We start from the raw sequence: 17,599 nt of genomic DNA, 5'->3' as shown, positions 1-17,599 counted from the left end.
TTCAATGGAGAATGTAAAAGAAGAAGTTGGACAAGGAAATGACATCACTATTCTTTTTTTTAGTTAAATAATATATCTTTATTTAAATTGCAAATCCGCAGAGAAACCGCACAGATTTTATACTGCCTTTTCTGCCAATAGAGGCAGAATCCGTGCAGAATTTTACAAAGGATACACCAGGATACCTGGTGTGCACAGACCAGTGCCGACCCTACTGTCACATGCGGAGGCTGCGCTGTTCTCTGCACACCAGGTATCCTGACACCTTGCTACGTAATTGCATTCTGCTGTGTGTTGCCAATTTATTGTTGGTCATCTGAGTCGGCAACACAGAGCGTCCACTCTTAGGCTATGTGCACACGTAGCTGAACTCTAGCGGAAATTACCGCAAAAATTCCGGATTCCATTCCGCGGGAAAATCGCATTTAAATTCCCGTGATTTTCCCACGGAAAAACTAGCATTTTGCAAGCGTAATTAGCAAGCTTGACAGTTTGGTCACACTATGTTTGACGAGTGTGACCAACTTTTTACTATTGAGGCTGCCTATGCAGCATCAGTAGTAAAAGATAGGATGTTAAAAATAATTAAAAAAATAAAAGATATTGTTATTCTTATCTTCCGGCGTCCCGCGCAGCCTTCCCGCCTCTATCCACGCTCCCGGTCCCAGTAATCCTTTGTGCGAATGACGGCGAGACTTTGCGCTCCCGCGACGTCATCGCGAATGACCGTGAGACGTCGTGCTCCCGCAATTCTCGCAAAAGATTACTGGGACCGGGAGTGTGGAGAGAGGCGGGAAGGCTGCGCGGGACGCCGGAAGGTAAGAATAACAATATTTTTTATTTAAATTCTATTTTTTACAGGGATATGGTACCTGCAGCCCCGAGGAGAGTCTCCCCTCCTCCGGATCGTGGGTACCATCCGCAAATGTTCTGCTTACTTTTCGCATGGTGTGCACATCCACATGCGGAAAGTAAGCAGAACAATGCATTCCTATAGGTGCGGGATCGCCGCGATTCCGCTAAATTAATCAGCATGCTGCGTTTTTTACCGCGAAGCGATTCTGTGTGGAAAAAAAACGCAGCATTACCACAGCATTGCGGAATTCCACAGGAATGCATGGGATGCTTATTTTTTGCGTTTTCGCGGCAAAATCGCGCATTTAAAACCGCCACGAAAACTCAAAAAAACTGCTACATGTGAACATAGCCTTATTGTGCACATCACACAATGAGAGTACTCAGGGACAGACCAGGGACTAGCTCAGTCCCTGAAATGAATGTCACTGATTATGCTTTGTTTCAAGGAGGCAGAGGGTGTTACAGTGATCGCAGCCCCTGCCACGATGACACTTTGTTTCAGTATACGAGCATGTACTGGAGATTCTCAAACAAAATTTCATCCCATAAGATGAATAAAAAAAGTACAATAGGTATTAGATAGTCTAGTTAGGGAATGATGGGGAATTTTAATGCAAGCATATTAGAAATTAGTTTCAATTACGGCATTAAATAGATAGGGATTTAGATTAAAAGTTCTTTAACCTATGGACCACTCCTTTAAGGCTTCATTCAGACATCTATTTTCCTATACATATTCTATCAATGTTCTTCACAGAACACAAATTTATTATATTCTATGGGGCTGCTCACATATGTTTTCTTTTGCAGATGGCGCATCTGCACCACAAAATAATTACGACTCTAACTCAATTTTTGATCATATGAATAGCAGTGATAATAAGTTAAAAGTATAATCACCCAGACTGGATCCACCATAACAATAATTACATTGTAAAAATATTTTCTTTATCCAAGAAAAGGCGTTGGTGATATCCACGATAGGATAGGAACTGTGTCCCTACACCCTGACGCGCGTTTCACCTTGCTTCAGATGACACATGAAGGGTGTATGAATGTGCCAAAATTGTTAATGAAATCAGTGAACTTTGTTTGTCCTTTACACTGCTTATTACGTTCTAGTTACAGTGTATCCTTTTGGCTTGAAGCACCTTATCCTTTTTTTGTTTTTTTTTATTATGTTAATGGACTAATAATGACTTACAGTACATTTTATACAAAATTTATACAAAATTCTTCTATTGTTTGCTTCTTTGGCAATGGGATGCATTTTCCTTGGGTTGTAACTTAAGGTGAATAGTAGTAGTTGAAAGAGGAGGGAACTATCACAACCCAATAGGATCTCCTGTGCTATGCCAAAACAGTATTCAAAGCCTGAGAAAGGAAAAGCCATAGGATGCCACAGGGATCACTCAAAGATGCATAAAATAGTAAATCTTTATTAACAAACACAACAATGTAATGCTAAAAACATTAAAACAAAAAAAAACCATATACTGTCAATATGCAAAATCAATTGTATGAACTGGTGTCTAGTATGCCATGAATGAACCATAACGCACAGGCTCAATACCAAAAGTGTGTGCCTATAAGGTCCATGATTAGACGCTCATCAACATTCTGTAAAAAAAATGCATATATGTTAGTCCTTGAAACCTAAAAAACCTAGGTATCACTCCATATTCAACTATATAAACTCAAAGCCATAAAATAAATTAATGGCACAAAGAGTGTATAGAAAATGACATCATTTTATTCACAAATATATATAATCATATCACTGTGTGCACATAGATACCTCACAAACAAACTAGAAAAATTGCATGCAGCTAGATTGGACACAAAGAACACCTACATTATATATAATCATTGCTACAGGATAGCTCAAATAACAGCCACAGTAGAATCGATTTTAACCAATCATACAACTATGCAATAGTCCTAAGTAATATCATAACGGCCACAATAGCCACATCTTATATACTGTATACCAGCATAAGTGCCTGGACTACAACGTATTTATAATAAACAACATACAGGCTGCTATCAGGGGATCATGAAACATGTATGTAATTAGATAATATCTGTTGTATGTGAACAAGCTGCCGCTGCGACTCACCCCGACACGTGTTTCGCCAGTTCTTCCGGTGGTGTCTAACTGGGAGGCGAGTAGTCATTTTATATGCCCAGTGACCAATCATAGTCCAGTTTTAAAAATGAAATGCTCAATATGCCTAAAGAGAATCTCCGGCAGCCGGGATATAATGGCGCATCCGGCGCCTAGACCGCTCCTGCACAAACCACCCACTTCCAGACAATGGAACGCATGCGTTCCACATCGCAAAACCGGGTGGAAGTCATGTGTCACCATCCTAATGCCGGAACTAGGAGATCAGGAGCGATCCAGACAGTGCATGTGCACAGGACCCGGCTATATAAAAGTGTTTTGTAAACAGTGTCTGTGTTATATGATTATCTAGGTGGCACATTGGCAGCAAAACCCGGATAAACTAAAGTGCTAGATGTTTTATCTATATCATTACTGTGTAATAGTAAAATGAATGTTATTATTAAAATACAACAATAATTTCAGCAGACACATATGTCTGCTGAAACTATTGTTGTATTTTAATAACATTATTTAAGGCACACCGTTACTTTAATATGTTTTGTAATTAAATTTGCGGATTGGTGACAGCCATGGAAGAGTTAAATATGGTGGTTGACAGTGACTTTAAGATGGTGCCGAATGCTGACAAGGAGATAGTGGTGAGTGGCGTGAAAATGAAGGATAGTGCCGCCTTTCGTGGGCATCATCAAAGGAACTTGGCGCCAAAAGGAAGGAGGCCACATCCCCCTGTCACTAATGCCCACCTGAAATGGGTGAAGCCGAAGAAGGAGTTCCTACCCCTACAGCAGAATCTGGAGATAGGGGGAGCTACAGAATGTGACTCCACCCATGAATGGGTGGAGCCCACGAAAGCATGACAGCATGTCGAGAGAGGAGGCGCCATTGCTGGACAGTATGCAGAGGCAGAGCACGTCCTTCCAGGGTGGCATCGGTTGCCAGGACTGGCAATGATCTAAGGCCCGGGCAGAGACTGGCCTGCAATTGGAAGCCTGGTAGACAGAAGAGTGGGAGGAGTGACACCCTTTCCAATGGCCAGAAAGGCAGGGTGTGGAGGATGAGGAGATCGCGGGACTGGTGGAGCCCAAACCAGAACTGGAAAGGGCCCCCAAGACCTTGGAGGCTATCCTGAATGGGGTTGACATGACTGAGGTTTCTGGCTCCCATGGCCACAAACGAAGATTGTCACCACATGCAGTGGTGGTGAGTAGGGGACTGGCGCCCAACCGGACGGCGGCATCAGCTCCTACCCCCTTACCTCCTTCAGTCCCGCCAATGTTGCCGACTCACGCTGCCTCATCCAGTGTATGTCTGGAGGAGCCAATGGTGCGCTCTCTCGAGGAGGCCCAGTGCATCCGGGGAGTAATCAAAGAAAAGAAGTAGTGAGAGCACCGCTTTGTGAAAGAACTGCTGTGTGGACAGGCACTGGTTCTGTGGGAGCATCTGCAGATGGACTGTTGGTTCCCAAAATCCGGATGGGAGTTGTTGATGTTGTATAACCCATTGAAGACGCAGGGAAAGTGCAGGAAACATTGCTTTATTTACTTCACGTTACCTTATATTCATCAAAAGTTTCCAATGTTTGAATGGAATCGTGGCTTGTGGTACATCCGAAGGACGCAATCCCAGTGTGACAAAGGTAACTGACTGTGCCAAAGACTCGGGACTTTATTTGTCTATTTTTTATGTACAAGGGGCCGGGGTGCTCACTAACTGTGACTGAGTGGACTCACTCATGACTACCACCCTGTGCCTCCTTGTTACAGTGGCATGGAGGCGATCAGCCTGTACGCTCTGCTGAGGTGTTATGGCAGCCCAGGTTGCTTTGATAGCAGCCTTCAGCTCCTCTGCATTGTTGAGTCTTGTTTCTCTCATCTTCCTCTTGACAATACCCCATAGATTCTGTATGGGGTTAAGGTCACGTGAGTTTGTTGGCCAATCAAGCACAGTGATACTGTTGTTTTTAAACCAGGTATTGATACTTTTGGCAGGGTGGATGAGTGCCAAGTCCTCCTGAATAATGAAATTTCCATCTCCAAAAAGCTTGTCAGCTGAGGGAAGTATAAAGTCCTTTAAAATTTCCTGGTGGATGGCTGCGCTGACTTTGGTCTTAATAAAACACAATGGACCTACACCAGCCTATGACACGGCTCCCCAAGCCATCATTGATTGTGGAAACTTCACACTAGACCTCAATCAGCTTGGATTGTGGCCTCTCCATTCTTTCTACAGACTCTGGTGCCTTGATTTCCAAATGAAATTAAAAATTTACTTTCATCTGAAAACAACACCTTGGACCACTGAGCAACAGTCCAGTTCTTTTTCTCCTTGATCCAGGTAAGATGCTTCTGGCATTGTCTATTGGTCATGAGTGGTTTGACACAAGGAATGAGACACTTTTAGCCCATGTCCTGGATACATCTGTGTGTGGTGGTTTTTAAAGCAATGACTCCAGAAGCAGTCCACTCCTTATATTGATACTAGAGTTGAGCGACTTTGGTCGGATCGGGTTTCGTGAAACCCGAATGAAACAAAATAAGTTTCAGATGAAACTCGTCCGACTAGAGCAAAACAAAGTCGGAGTTTCGTCCGAAACCCGACCCCAATGCAAGTCAATGGGAAATAAAAGTCAGACGAAACTCCGACTTTTTTTGCTCTAGTCGAACGAGTTTCATCTGAAACTTATTTTGTTTCATTCGGGTTTCACGAAACCCGATCCGACCAAAGTCGCTCAACTCTAATTGATACTTTTGGCAGTGTGGATAGGTGCCAAGTCCTGCAGGAGAATTAAATTTCCAATTCCAAAAAGCTTGTCAGCCGAGGAAAGCATAAAGTCCTTTAAAATGTCCTGGTAGACGGCTTCGCTGACTTTGGTCTTGATAAAACACAGTGGACTTACACCAGCAGATGACACGACTCCCCAAACTATCAATGATTGTGGAAACTTCACACTAGACCTCAAGCAGCTTGGATTGTGCCCTTTCTACTCTTTCTTCAGACTCTGGTACCTTGATTTCCAAATTAAATTAAAAATTTACTTTCATCTGAAAACAACACATTGGACCACTGAGCAACAGTCCAGTTCTTTTTCTCCTTGATCCAGGTAAGATGCTTCTGGCATTGTCTATAGTCATGAGTGGCTTGACACAAGGAATGCAACACCTGTAGCTCATGTCCTGGATACATCTGTGTGTGGTGGCTTTTGAAGCAATGACTCCAGCAGCAGTCCACTCCTTGTGAATCTCCACCAAATTTTTGAATGGCGTTTTCTTATCAATCCTTTCAAGGCTGCCATTCTCTTGGTTGCTTGTGCACCTTTTTCTACCACACTTTTCCTTCTCAACTTTCCATTAATATGCTTGGGTACAGCACTCTGTGAACAGCCAGCTTCTTTAGCAATGACCTTTTGTGGCTTACCCTCCTTGTGGAGTGTGTCGTTGACTGCCTTCTGGACATCTATCAAGTCAGCAATCTTCCCCATGATTGTGGAGACTTCTGAAACAGACTAAGTGGCATTTTTAAATTGTTTAGGAAGCCTCTGCAGGTGTTTTTGTTAAGTATTCTAATTTACTGAGATAATGACTTTTGGGTTTTCATTGGCTGTAAGCCATAATCATGAACATAAACAGAAATAAACATGTGAAATAGATCACTCTGTAATGACTCTATATAATATGGGAGCTTCACTTTTTGTATTGAAGAACTGAAATAAATTAACTTTTTGATGATATTCTAATTTAGGGAGAAGCACTTGTAGATAAGCAAACATGAGGGAGATAAGAACAGGTTACCCATGTGGTAGATTTTGGAAAAATTGTTTCTAATTATGCGGGCTCCACTGTTTTTATATTAATACGACCTATTAAGAAAACCCCTCTATCACATCTCCAAAAGTGACAATGTAAAGACGTTTTCGCACATCTGAAGATATCCCTAATGCTCCCAAAACGTCTCACAGGTATGCCGGCGTCCTGTTCTTCCCTGCAGTGTCTCATTGTGTGAGCGTTTTTCCTGTAGATCTACAGCAATTTCTTTTTAAGGTAGCAGTATGCACTGATAGTAAACTAGTATTTTCCTATTTATCCTTGCGGGACTGTATTTTTGCACTTTATTGGATAATAATATTTCTGATTCAAGAATACATTTTTCGGGTGTTTTAATTTCTGAGAGAGTGTGAAACTGGATTGAACTTGCTGTGCTAGTTGCTCATTTTTGTAAATGAGCAGATATTCCCAATGCCCGAGAGACATCTTTATTGGTGCACAGGTTAGCCACACACTCAGGATGCGTGTCCAGTGTCCATACCAGAAACTTCCTGAAATAGAGACAGACCGCAGAAGGAAAACATCACTTCTTCATTGCGGTCTAACAGTGGCATCCCGATTTATGAGTGTGGAGTCAACCACAACCCCCTTCCCTTGTGGAAACATTGTGGGATGTGTGGAAATCTGTTTCCTGAACACTTTGTGGTTTGTCTTTAATCCAGCTAAGCAGATTTGGTGAGGTTTTGAAATGAGATAAGTGTAAATATGTTCTATTCCTTCCATACAAAACAAATGAATACTGAAGATGAGAAACAAAAACAGTGACCTCAACATCCCAACACCATCCTTTACTAGGATTAGAAGGTCTTCTTTTTCTTCCACCTTCTATACCTTGGTGAAGGAAGGGTCATTGGGACCATTAAGCTAGCTCACTCTTAATATTTGGATCTTTTTAACAAATCTCAAAATATATTCATAAATTTCATAAGAACAAATGACATGAACTGTTTTGCAGCCTCAAAAGTCATATACTGATGATTCTTGGCTTCAATACAAAATTCGAAGAAACCTCTAATCTATAATGTATCATTCATATTATTGATACATTTTTATATGGTGGAAGAGGCCTCGCTGCACTCTCTATAATTACTTCTTATAGTTTGATATATATTTGTTCTGAGAACCATTAGCCATACAGAAGAAAAGCTTATGGAAAAATGGCCCTTGGATCTAAACTTTGATGAGACCCAAGTAAACGAGTTACCCAAAAGACAAAAATGCATGTTTAGATTTGGTTATGTTATAACGATCTTCAACCCCTATAATTCTTTGACCGTAGTCATATACTCCATTAATAGGGATGGAGTGGGGAATATGTTGGCGCATTACTAGGCAAATTTTAACATGAGGTCCCCTAGAATGCTAGTGTAGTCCTTTCAGTTGTAGTGATGGCTGCAGCATTGGTTGTCACCTATATTTCCCTGTACAATATATAACTATAAAATAGGATAAAATACCAAATAGCATAGGGTGACTTTTGGACATATTTTCAGTGCTTTGTTTTTGGAAGGGAATATTCTATCATTTTAAAGGTGAGAAAAGACAGAAAAAAAAGAATAAGACTTTTCGTGTTTTGGAGCCGTGTTCTAGCACTGAATGGTTGACCTGTTCAGCTGTGTAATGATTCATGATCCAAAACCTCCTGCGACCCTAGTACTTTTTTTGCACAGTCCTCTGGAGTTTCGAAAAAGAGGTTATTTACAAATCCCTCTATACTTCTGCTTGATGCAGCTGTGCTCCGTGATTTGCTTTCCTGTTTTTATTATTATGTCATAGATGTAACGCTTGCAGAATGAGAATCTTTGTCGCTGTTCTGATACTTGATTTTATTAACATATGTTTATTAGGATGAGTATCATGTGTCTGTCGGGAGCGTTTCACACATCACCTACACACTACAAATTTAAAGTCCATTGCTCAAGACAGTGGTGAGATCATGGAGGTAAATCTGGTCACGGGTCCAAGTCAAGGGTCACATTCATCAAACTCTTAATATCCTTTTGGAGAAAAGAAAAAAACAAGATTTTTTTCTAAGATTGAACAACTCCTTTAAGGAAGAGGATGGCAGAGATAGATGCAAAACAAGGAGACGGGTAGTTGCACGGAACTGCTCAGTCATGTCAATGGCTGCTCAGATTGCCCATGCTTGATTTGGACAGTTATTTTGTGCTGATACATTCACTTTAACTTTATAAAGACTTAACAGAACTATGTGAATATGGACTAATGGGTACAAGTGTAACTAGCCCACTGTAGTGCCAATCATTAGCTAAAATGAAGCTAACCTTCTTCCAGATGCCTCCTTTTAATGATGTCTACTCAAAAAGGTGACATATTTGTTAAGCTCTCCTATATGCATTGAACGAAGATGAGCTGAACCCAATGATATCGTTAGGTTCGGTTGACTCTTATAGGAAGGTAGTCGTTGTGACCTGCACAGATGTCTGCCGGCTCAGAGCAGTCACAGACCGATCTTTTCGGTAATTCTGCGGTTTCCTGTGATGTCACATCAACATATTAGCTGCTTATTTTCTGGACTTCTTTGATGTTGGGGTTTGACTGGCAATGTCATGCTGATTGACAGCTCCCCTCTGCCTTACTGTGGGAAGTTGGCTGCCAATCAGCATGATGTTGGCAGTCACACTACATTGACAGAGTAGACTGGAAGAGGAAGAGCTGCTATGTTAATGTGAAGAAGTTGAATCGCTGGCAGGAACGGTCTGTAATCACTCTGATCCGGTACCCAGCAGAACAGGCAGGTAATCAGCAACTATTTGCCTTTTATTTCTCAGCCCCATGAAAAAAAAATTGTTCCACAAAAACACTTTCATTTTTTGCAATGACCTGAACTCAGTCAGTGCCTCATCTAATGCCTTTCTATAGCATATTTAGTGTTTCATGCTGTTTAATGCTCTACAACAAACAAGAGGGTTATTGAACAGGTACTATGCAGCCCTATTGTTACTGCTGTATTGTAGCTTTCATTTTTTTAAACTTCTTTAAATATTACTATTTCTTATTATTTTTTTATAACATTTTATCTTTAATCCAAAACTATAGGCCGTGTTCATAAAATATGCAATATATTTTACAAATGGGACAAAACAATACAGCATATACAGTTATGTAAAATAAAATGGATAAAACAAAAGAATCTTTCTACACGGATCACAGATATGATTCGGCCTAGTGAAGGAGAGCACTTCATTTGAAGACTACGTAAATGATGCGTACATCGAAATGTGTATCTCTCAACATGAGCATAAATTATAATATGCCTTGATCTTTTATCAGCACTTGGATTGTACCCACACAGCCCCCTTGATGACCTCATGTGGACCGGGTTCTGAGATGTCCTCAATCCTTCTGGATTTTATGTAATTTCCAACTTAAGTGATAACTTCACTCCTGATGACTGCAGAAGTTCAAAATCGCTGACATATTTTTTTTGACCTTTGACCAGCCATCAAACATGACATGGCTGATGTCAGTTATCTGGCCACTATGGATTTGGGGCTTATATTCAGGTGTTATGGATATGAAGAAACATGCATCTTCTTACCTGATTAACCCTGAGATGAAAATATGTGTCCCATCACTATCGAATTTATACAGACTCCCATATTTCCAACGTTCTTTTGGAGATATCCGTCTGGGTCAATGTATAGCATTTGTCTCTCAAGAAACATCAGTGTCACCTGAATTCAAGATGCATTTTCAGTGAGAAAGCCCCTTCTGTTTTGTTATCTATGTGTAAACTGAAGTACCTTTTTTCCAACTCTCTGAAAATACCTTTTCCTGGCTTAAATATTTGTCTCATATCTAACTCTTTGTCCATTCACAATAATAATTTAGTCACCTGGCCACTACTGGGGTCTTTCACTTCAAAAAAAGGGCTAGAAGCATTTTAATTAAGATTGTGACTTCAAACTATACCCAACTTCCTACTCCTTTAATGTTCATTGTACTAGTATGAGTCTAGGAGATTCAGACTGTCAGCTATTTGCTTCCTCACTGGAATCTGTGTGAGAGGGAAAGAAGGGAGGGGATGAGTGACCCATTCAATAGGGGCTTAGACATTTTAATATTTTCTGTGACATGGAGCCTCTTAAATGTTTCAGGAGTGTTGACAAGTATTGTATGTTTAAAGGGAATATGTCAGTAGGTTTTCACCCCCAAAACTATATATATATATATATATATATATATATATATATATATTTACCCATATGGTGCTTTAAAAAACAGGTCCAGTGATACCTTTACACGGCTGCTTCCTTCTTCCGTTACTGAGAAATGATCTTTAGAATGGATATGTAAATGAGGCTGAAGAACTGAAACCTCTGTCACTCCAGTTCAATTCAATGGCCCAGCACCACATCCTCCTAATCAAACAGGAGGATGCAGTCACGCGGGGCTATTGCAGGAGTCACCGGGACTTGGTAAGAGCTTCAGAAAGCTCTTTAGCCTCATTGACATATCCATTCAAAAGCTGATTTCTCAATTACGAAGAAACGGACTGGCATGTAAAGGTATTGCTGGATTTGGCTTTAAAAGTGACATGTACAAATAAATAGTTTGGGTGGCTGAAATCTTGCTGACAGATTCTCTTGAAAGAATTTCTCCCAGGCCTGTCCAGTTTATACTCGCCATAAAGTACGAAACATAATTGCATAGAACATAAGATGGAAAGCATTCTGCACAGCCTCATTATTTCTGCTTGTTAATTTGCACTCTCTGGCCGGCGAGTGCTTGATCTGTCATTGAATACAAGACACAATTCAGTCGCATGATCCTGTTAATATTAAGTATGCAAAACGCTGAACTGCTCTGCTTGTTAACTTGACCCCACTTAATGGCTGACAGCTGGAGAGCATGTTCGCATTAGAAAATATGTTTCTAGGAAATCCAGTAAAAGACAAGTGAGACGTATTAACAACACGTAGAGGTCATAGCCTGCTTTTCTAAAGTGCAAGTATCTATGGAGGCGCACTCTCACAGACCATGTAGAGAGTCAGACAAAAGCATGAAAATAGTATTTTATTGGTACCGTATTCTCTCCTGGAAGCAGAGAACTACCAGCCCCCAAATACCATGGACCATTTATGATACAGATGTCCTCTTTTCTTATAGAGGTACCTATGGGCCGCCTCAGGCACAAATACCTAGGTGTGACTGGTACCTCTTCCATCCTTATAGCTACTCCTCTGATGTAAAATGTTTTGAAAAGTCCCAAAACGTTTGCGCAATTTGTAATTGCACAAAAATGTTGTGACTTTTCAAAGTATTTTATGCCAGCTAAAAGCACACCGTGGCTAATTTAGCAAAAGTGATGCTGTTTGATATGCTATTCCAGTCATTGACAGGAGGAGGAGCATTTTTAGCAAGGTACGTGACACATATAAGATGCACTGAAATCATTAAAGAAGCCCTCTGATCAAAGTTTTCATAATTTTTAATATATTGTAGTCATCATATTATACAGCACTGTGTACATACAATTGCTCATTTTACCCTTTTACCCAGTTAATTCTTCTCTTTTCCATTAGGTCTATGACATCACATGATTAAAAACAGACTAGCTGTATCCTTCTAAGCTCTATGTAGAAACAGGAAGTGCCCTTTCCTTGCATGAGTCATCATTTAAACTTCAATTCTATTTGACTGCAAAGTCCTTGGCAGCGGAGCTCTACCACCTCTTCAACTCTTGACTCAGTTGCTCTGCTCCTCCCCCTGCCAGGGACTTTTAAGTGATGGTAAAATTGTAGCTCTAATGATGACTCGTGCAGGGAAAAGAGACTTCCTTTTTCTACATAAAGCTTAGAAGGATTCAGCTAGTCTGTTTAAATCACATGACGTCATAGTTCTAATGGAAAAAAGAAGCATTAACTGGGAAGAAGGGAAAATGAGCAATTGTATGTACACAGTGCTATATAATATGATGACTAAAATATATAAAAAGGTTACAAATTTTGATGGGGGTACTCTTACAAGCCCTTCATGAAGACAGGCATGCCCAACTGCAGTCTCAATGAACGACCCCTGAATGCCTTCATATAGAATCAGAGAAAGACTGAGGCACAATATGAACCTATAGAATTCTATAGATGCTATATAGTGGGCTAGTATCACACAGATCTGACATGTGCATGCGTGAGCCCTACAAGTAGTATATAAATCACCAGGAGAAACAAATAAATTTCACTATACTGGAACATTATTTGATGCCACAATACTCCATTCTGATTGATTTAGAACTTTTATGGTGTGTATTTTCATATACTTATACCCCTGTTTCCTCCTTCCCCATACCTAAATATTTGCATGTAGGTTAAATTTGCTGCATAAAGCCAACCATACACATTGTGTGTCTTTTTGCCCCCCGAATGCATACTCATAAATATCTGCATTTAGGATTTGGCTCTTGGCGTATTTAAATTGATGTACCTTGCCATATTATACATCTAATAATAATAATAATCTTTATATAACGCTAACATATTCCGCAGCACTTTACATTTCACACATTATCATCACTGTCCCTGATGGGACTCACAATCTAAATTCCCTATCAGTAGGTCTTTGGAATGTGGGAGGAAACCGGAGAACCCGGAGGAAACCCACGCAAACACGGGAGAACATACAAAGTGCTTGCAGATGTTGTCCTTGGTGGGAATCGAACCCAGCGCTGCAAGGCTGTAGCGCTAACCACTGAGCCACCATGCCGCCCTGATCCTTTGTATAGGGCTTAGGGTATTATACATATTATATCTGTTATGTGGACTTGCCACGCACATTATATGTATATAACCGGGTGGTGTTTTGTAGGGCTTGTTATTGCTCCCAGGGTTATAGGTTATGCTAATAACCTTTGTCTATTTTAAATGTTTTTAATCTTTTTTTGGTGTCTTGTACATATCATGTAATAAAATTGATAATTTTTCTATGGTGATCCCTGCTTTTGATGTATGTCTTCTTTATTTCTCCTGGTGATTTATATGTAAATTCTTTGACATACTGTGGTTGGATCCTCCCAATTAATCTTACTATTGTTGGTGCCCTCCGCATCCCTCTAGAAAGCCCTACAAGTAGTAGTGCAATTATTACATTCATATAAAAAAAACAAGTTTAATTTCTCAAATATTGACTTTTCAGCCATTAATCAATAACCTTCTTTTCTACATTTATACTTTGTTCATTTTAAATAAAATACCTGCCATCTTCTTCATATCAAGCCTTTGTTTCACAATGTGCTTTAATGGAAATTTTTATTAAATTACCTTTGCAAAATTCAGAAATGACTTTTAATGAGCTTGAGTGGGTAAACAGAAATAATCTTATCTAGATGGGAAATGGCTTCTGTACCTGCACCTGTGCAATAATGGATTGTGTGACAAACACTTGCTACTCATGAGGGTTTTAAAAACTAAATTGATGCTCGACAGGTATACAGCAGCTGGCTTACTTCTTTTCTGTAGTTCTATTTTAAGTTTGGGATATTAAAAAGAGCAGACAAGTGATGGTAGAGCCTGAAAGGAATTTTTAGGTCTAGCTTAATACAATTCAAACATTGGGGGGGGGGGGGAAGCTGCAGTGTCACATGTTGACCGCTAGAGGTGCTGTAGAGAAAAGGCCAAGTGAATTATTTTGTTTTTCTGCTGTTTCTTATGCTTTCTTGCTGATGTTCCATTTATCTTCTGCGTCAGGCGAAACTCTTGCGCCTATGCTGAATAAATAAGACCCCACAGACCAGGCATATTAAGGAGACACCTTTTTTAACTGTGCTGAATATTATTTGCTCTGTTTGTAACTCTACTAAATACACAGTCACCTTCCTGTATTAAAGGTTTTAGAAATATGAGACTATGGGCAATATACTGTATAAGGTGGCTGCCGGTGGCATATATACTGGCCTATATTTGAGAATGGCAGAAGTGTTGTATGTTGCTAGAAATTAAAGATAAAAAGATCCAACATCTTTTTGGGAAAAATGTTTGCCACTTTATTTGCTTTTAAGTTTTTCTATTAACATACAGTATTTCTTTAAATGCTCTGTGTATTTTAACCCTGCTTGAAGGGGCTGTCTCATAAAAGACATTTATGACATATCCCATCTGCTAAAAAGAGGACCTCACTATTATAAATACTATTAAGGACAAGGACCTCTAATTTAGGGTCCTTTCACACTGCATTCAGGCACCCGTTCAGTGGCTCTGTTGAGGCTTACGTCCGAACTCCACACAAAACTGGATTTGGTCATGGTCATATACTTTACTGGTGTTGACAGAACCAACATGCGTGGCTCTTAGATACCCCCTGTTTACCTTGGAAACCAGCTCCCAGCGTCGCTGATCATCGGTCTCTCGCTGTCACATGCAGCGAAGTGCGCTGGCCAGCGGGAGACTAACGTTCAAAAAATGGCCCAGGACGTTCGAGCGCGATCAGCAATACCCGGCGGGGGGCGCTAATACATGTCACACACAGCAATATCGCTGGCGAGATCACTGTGGCATCACAAAATCAGCAATCACGCTGGCGATCTCGCCCCGACAGAGCCACTGAACGCTGTGTGAAAGCATCCATTTGTCTCTGGTTGCCACTTCTCGAATATCTCCTTGCATCTGGTATAGTGATTTACATATCAGGGGGCGATAATGAGCTAAGGAGAAATTTTATTCCAGGGTAGGAAGAATACGCACAACATATTACTAAACATACACAAAGCATTAACATTGCTGAACTTTTTAGGTCATATTGTTACCTCCTGCTCAGGACCCATATTTCCAGTTTGGAGCACATTGCGAATGGTCAAACTTCAAATAAATGAGCCCCATGTAATACATTTAGTAATATCAGTTTGATATGGATTCCAGCTTTAGATCTGCACCAATCTCCCATTCCGGCTGGAGTCCAATCACCGGAGATTGGAAAGATGGTGGTGCAAGCAGGCTTGGATTGGCCCACAGGAGACTAAGTGAATCTTTTGGTAGGACTCTGTGCAGGAGTGTAATATTTGCATGCAGCTGAATAATGGGTCCCCAGACTCAGTGTTACTTGTGGGCACTTGGCACTCCAATGCAACGCTGGGTGCATGGGACAGCGCTCTCCATTCATTATGATGGGAGTTCCAAACAGACAAAAGTTTTTGCTCGGTTTTCCCATTGGCCCAAAATGCATATCTGCTGGGCATGTGTCTTAAACAACATATCTTCCCAGTTAACCTTCTTTGCCAGCCTCCTGGTAACCCATCCTTGCAACAGTCCTAAATGGTACATTTTTCAGATTAAGTTTAAAAAATGTCGATCTCAAAAAATTAACTTTTTTTATTTCAATTTTTTGCATTTCAGGTGGCAGGACAAGAAGGAACTTTGTTTGCCCAGGAAAAGGATCATGACAAGGCTCTAAATTATTTAACCCTAGCTATCCTAGCCAGCAATAATAACCCTAAATACCTCCGCCAGCATGCTGCCTGCCTTCTTCATATAGGAGACTACCAAAATGCAGTCACAGACATGGACAAGGCCATCCAGAGGCACGGAGCTAATGACCTGAGGACACAAGTGGAGGACTTCTGCTGTAAGGGACACCTACTGTTACTGCTGGGGGAGGATGAAGATACCTGCAGGCAGTACATGAAGGCTCTAAGCCTGGACAGCTCATTTGCCTTGTCGGCCATTAGCATTACCCCAGGGAAGCCTCGGCTTGCGGAAATATTTTGTCGTATGTCACATAAATATCATGAGCAGAAGATTTTGGAGGAGGCGTGGAAAGTAACTGAATGTGGATTGTTAATCGATGAAACCAATCAGGAGATGAGGAAACTCAAAGCCAAAATTAAAAGAGACGCGTCAGGATGTATTGTTCATTAGTGAAAAGGCATAACAATTACAACTCAAGATGTATAGAGAAATTCTCTATTGATATTGTCTGTAGGGGGCAGTAGTGTGCAATGGTGTAAGAAAGATGCTCAACGTGGTTGATATGGGCAATATAACCTATAATTTGGTTTGATATGTGTGTCCTGTCTTCAACTAAATGAATGGGATTCATATAGCTTAGCAAGCAGCTAAACCGCTATACCGGGGTCCAATAAGGGAAACTGTAGTTGAATCTGTGGTTTATTGAACGTAGGTGTATAGATGGTGAAAATACAACAAAAATACATGAACACAATCAGTGGTAAGTTCATAAGAATACATACATATGCAACATACATGTCTGCACTGATAACTGAGCAGGGGAACCAACTAATCTGGCTAATGTGGGAGATAGGAATGTATAGAAGGAAAATGTCACCTACCGGCGATGCTAATGAAGGGGGAGAAGAGGGATGAGGTGCTTCCAGTTTGCATACTTGATAGAAAATGGCAGACTGAAGAGAAAAAGGGGGCTGGATTAGACCATGGTGATTTTCAAACTTACCCAAGATACATTGTGGATTGGAGGGAAAATGAATCAGGAAGTAGAATGCATAATAACATGCTGTTATGACTTTGGCCACTAGATGGAGCCAAAAACACTAAACATTAAACTATGGAAATCTGAACATTCTATACATACAGCAATCATTTTATGTTATCAAAATAGACAGTTCAGGAGTCATCAATTATGTCGGAGACAGAACACTCCCTGTCTGGCATTGAATGGATGCCACTATTCCTATCCTCTGAAGACAACAATAGGACCAGCTCAGTCTCTGGTCTGGAGAATGTCTTAGGTCCATCTCCTTTGGCCATCCTGAGTTCGACTTTGTGGACATTGCCATCTTTACTCGGGAATGTAGCAGTCA

General features: G+C 40.6%; 1 protein-coding gene across 1 annotated transcript in view; it reads left to right on the top strand.

Annotated features, from left to right (window-relative positions):
* Positions 1-16,821, top strand: part of TTC34 (tetratricopeptide repeat domain 34) — a 221,094-nt gene extending 204,273 nt beyond the window's left edge. Inside the window, exon 8 of the mRNA XM_073561693.1 lies at positions 16,158-16,821. Within this exon, the coding sequence (XP_073417794.1) occupies positions 16,158-16,679 (522 nt within the window). The 3' untranslated portion in view covers positions 16,680-16,821. The remainder of the gene's footprint in view (positions 1-16,157) is intronic.
* The last annotated feature ends 778 nt before the right edge of the window (positions 16,822-17,599 follow it).

Source organism: Dendrobates tinctorius, unplaced genomic scaffold (assembly GCF_039654945.1).
Source record: "Dendrobates tinctorius isolate UK_male_01 unplaced genomic scaffold, ASM3965494v1 ptg000326l, whole genome shotgun sequence".
In the NCBI taxonomy this organism is placed as follows: Eukaryota; Metazoa; Chordata; class Amphibia; order Anura; family Dendrobatidae; genus Dendrobates; species Dendrobates tinctorius.
Note: the sequence above shows the minus strand (reverse complement) of the source record. Positions and strands in the feature narration are given on the sequence as shown.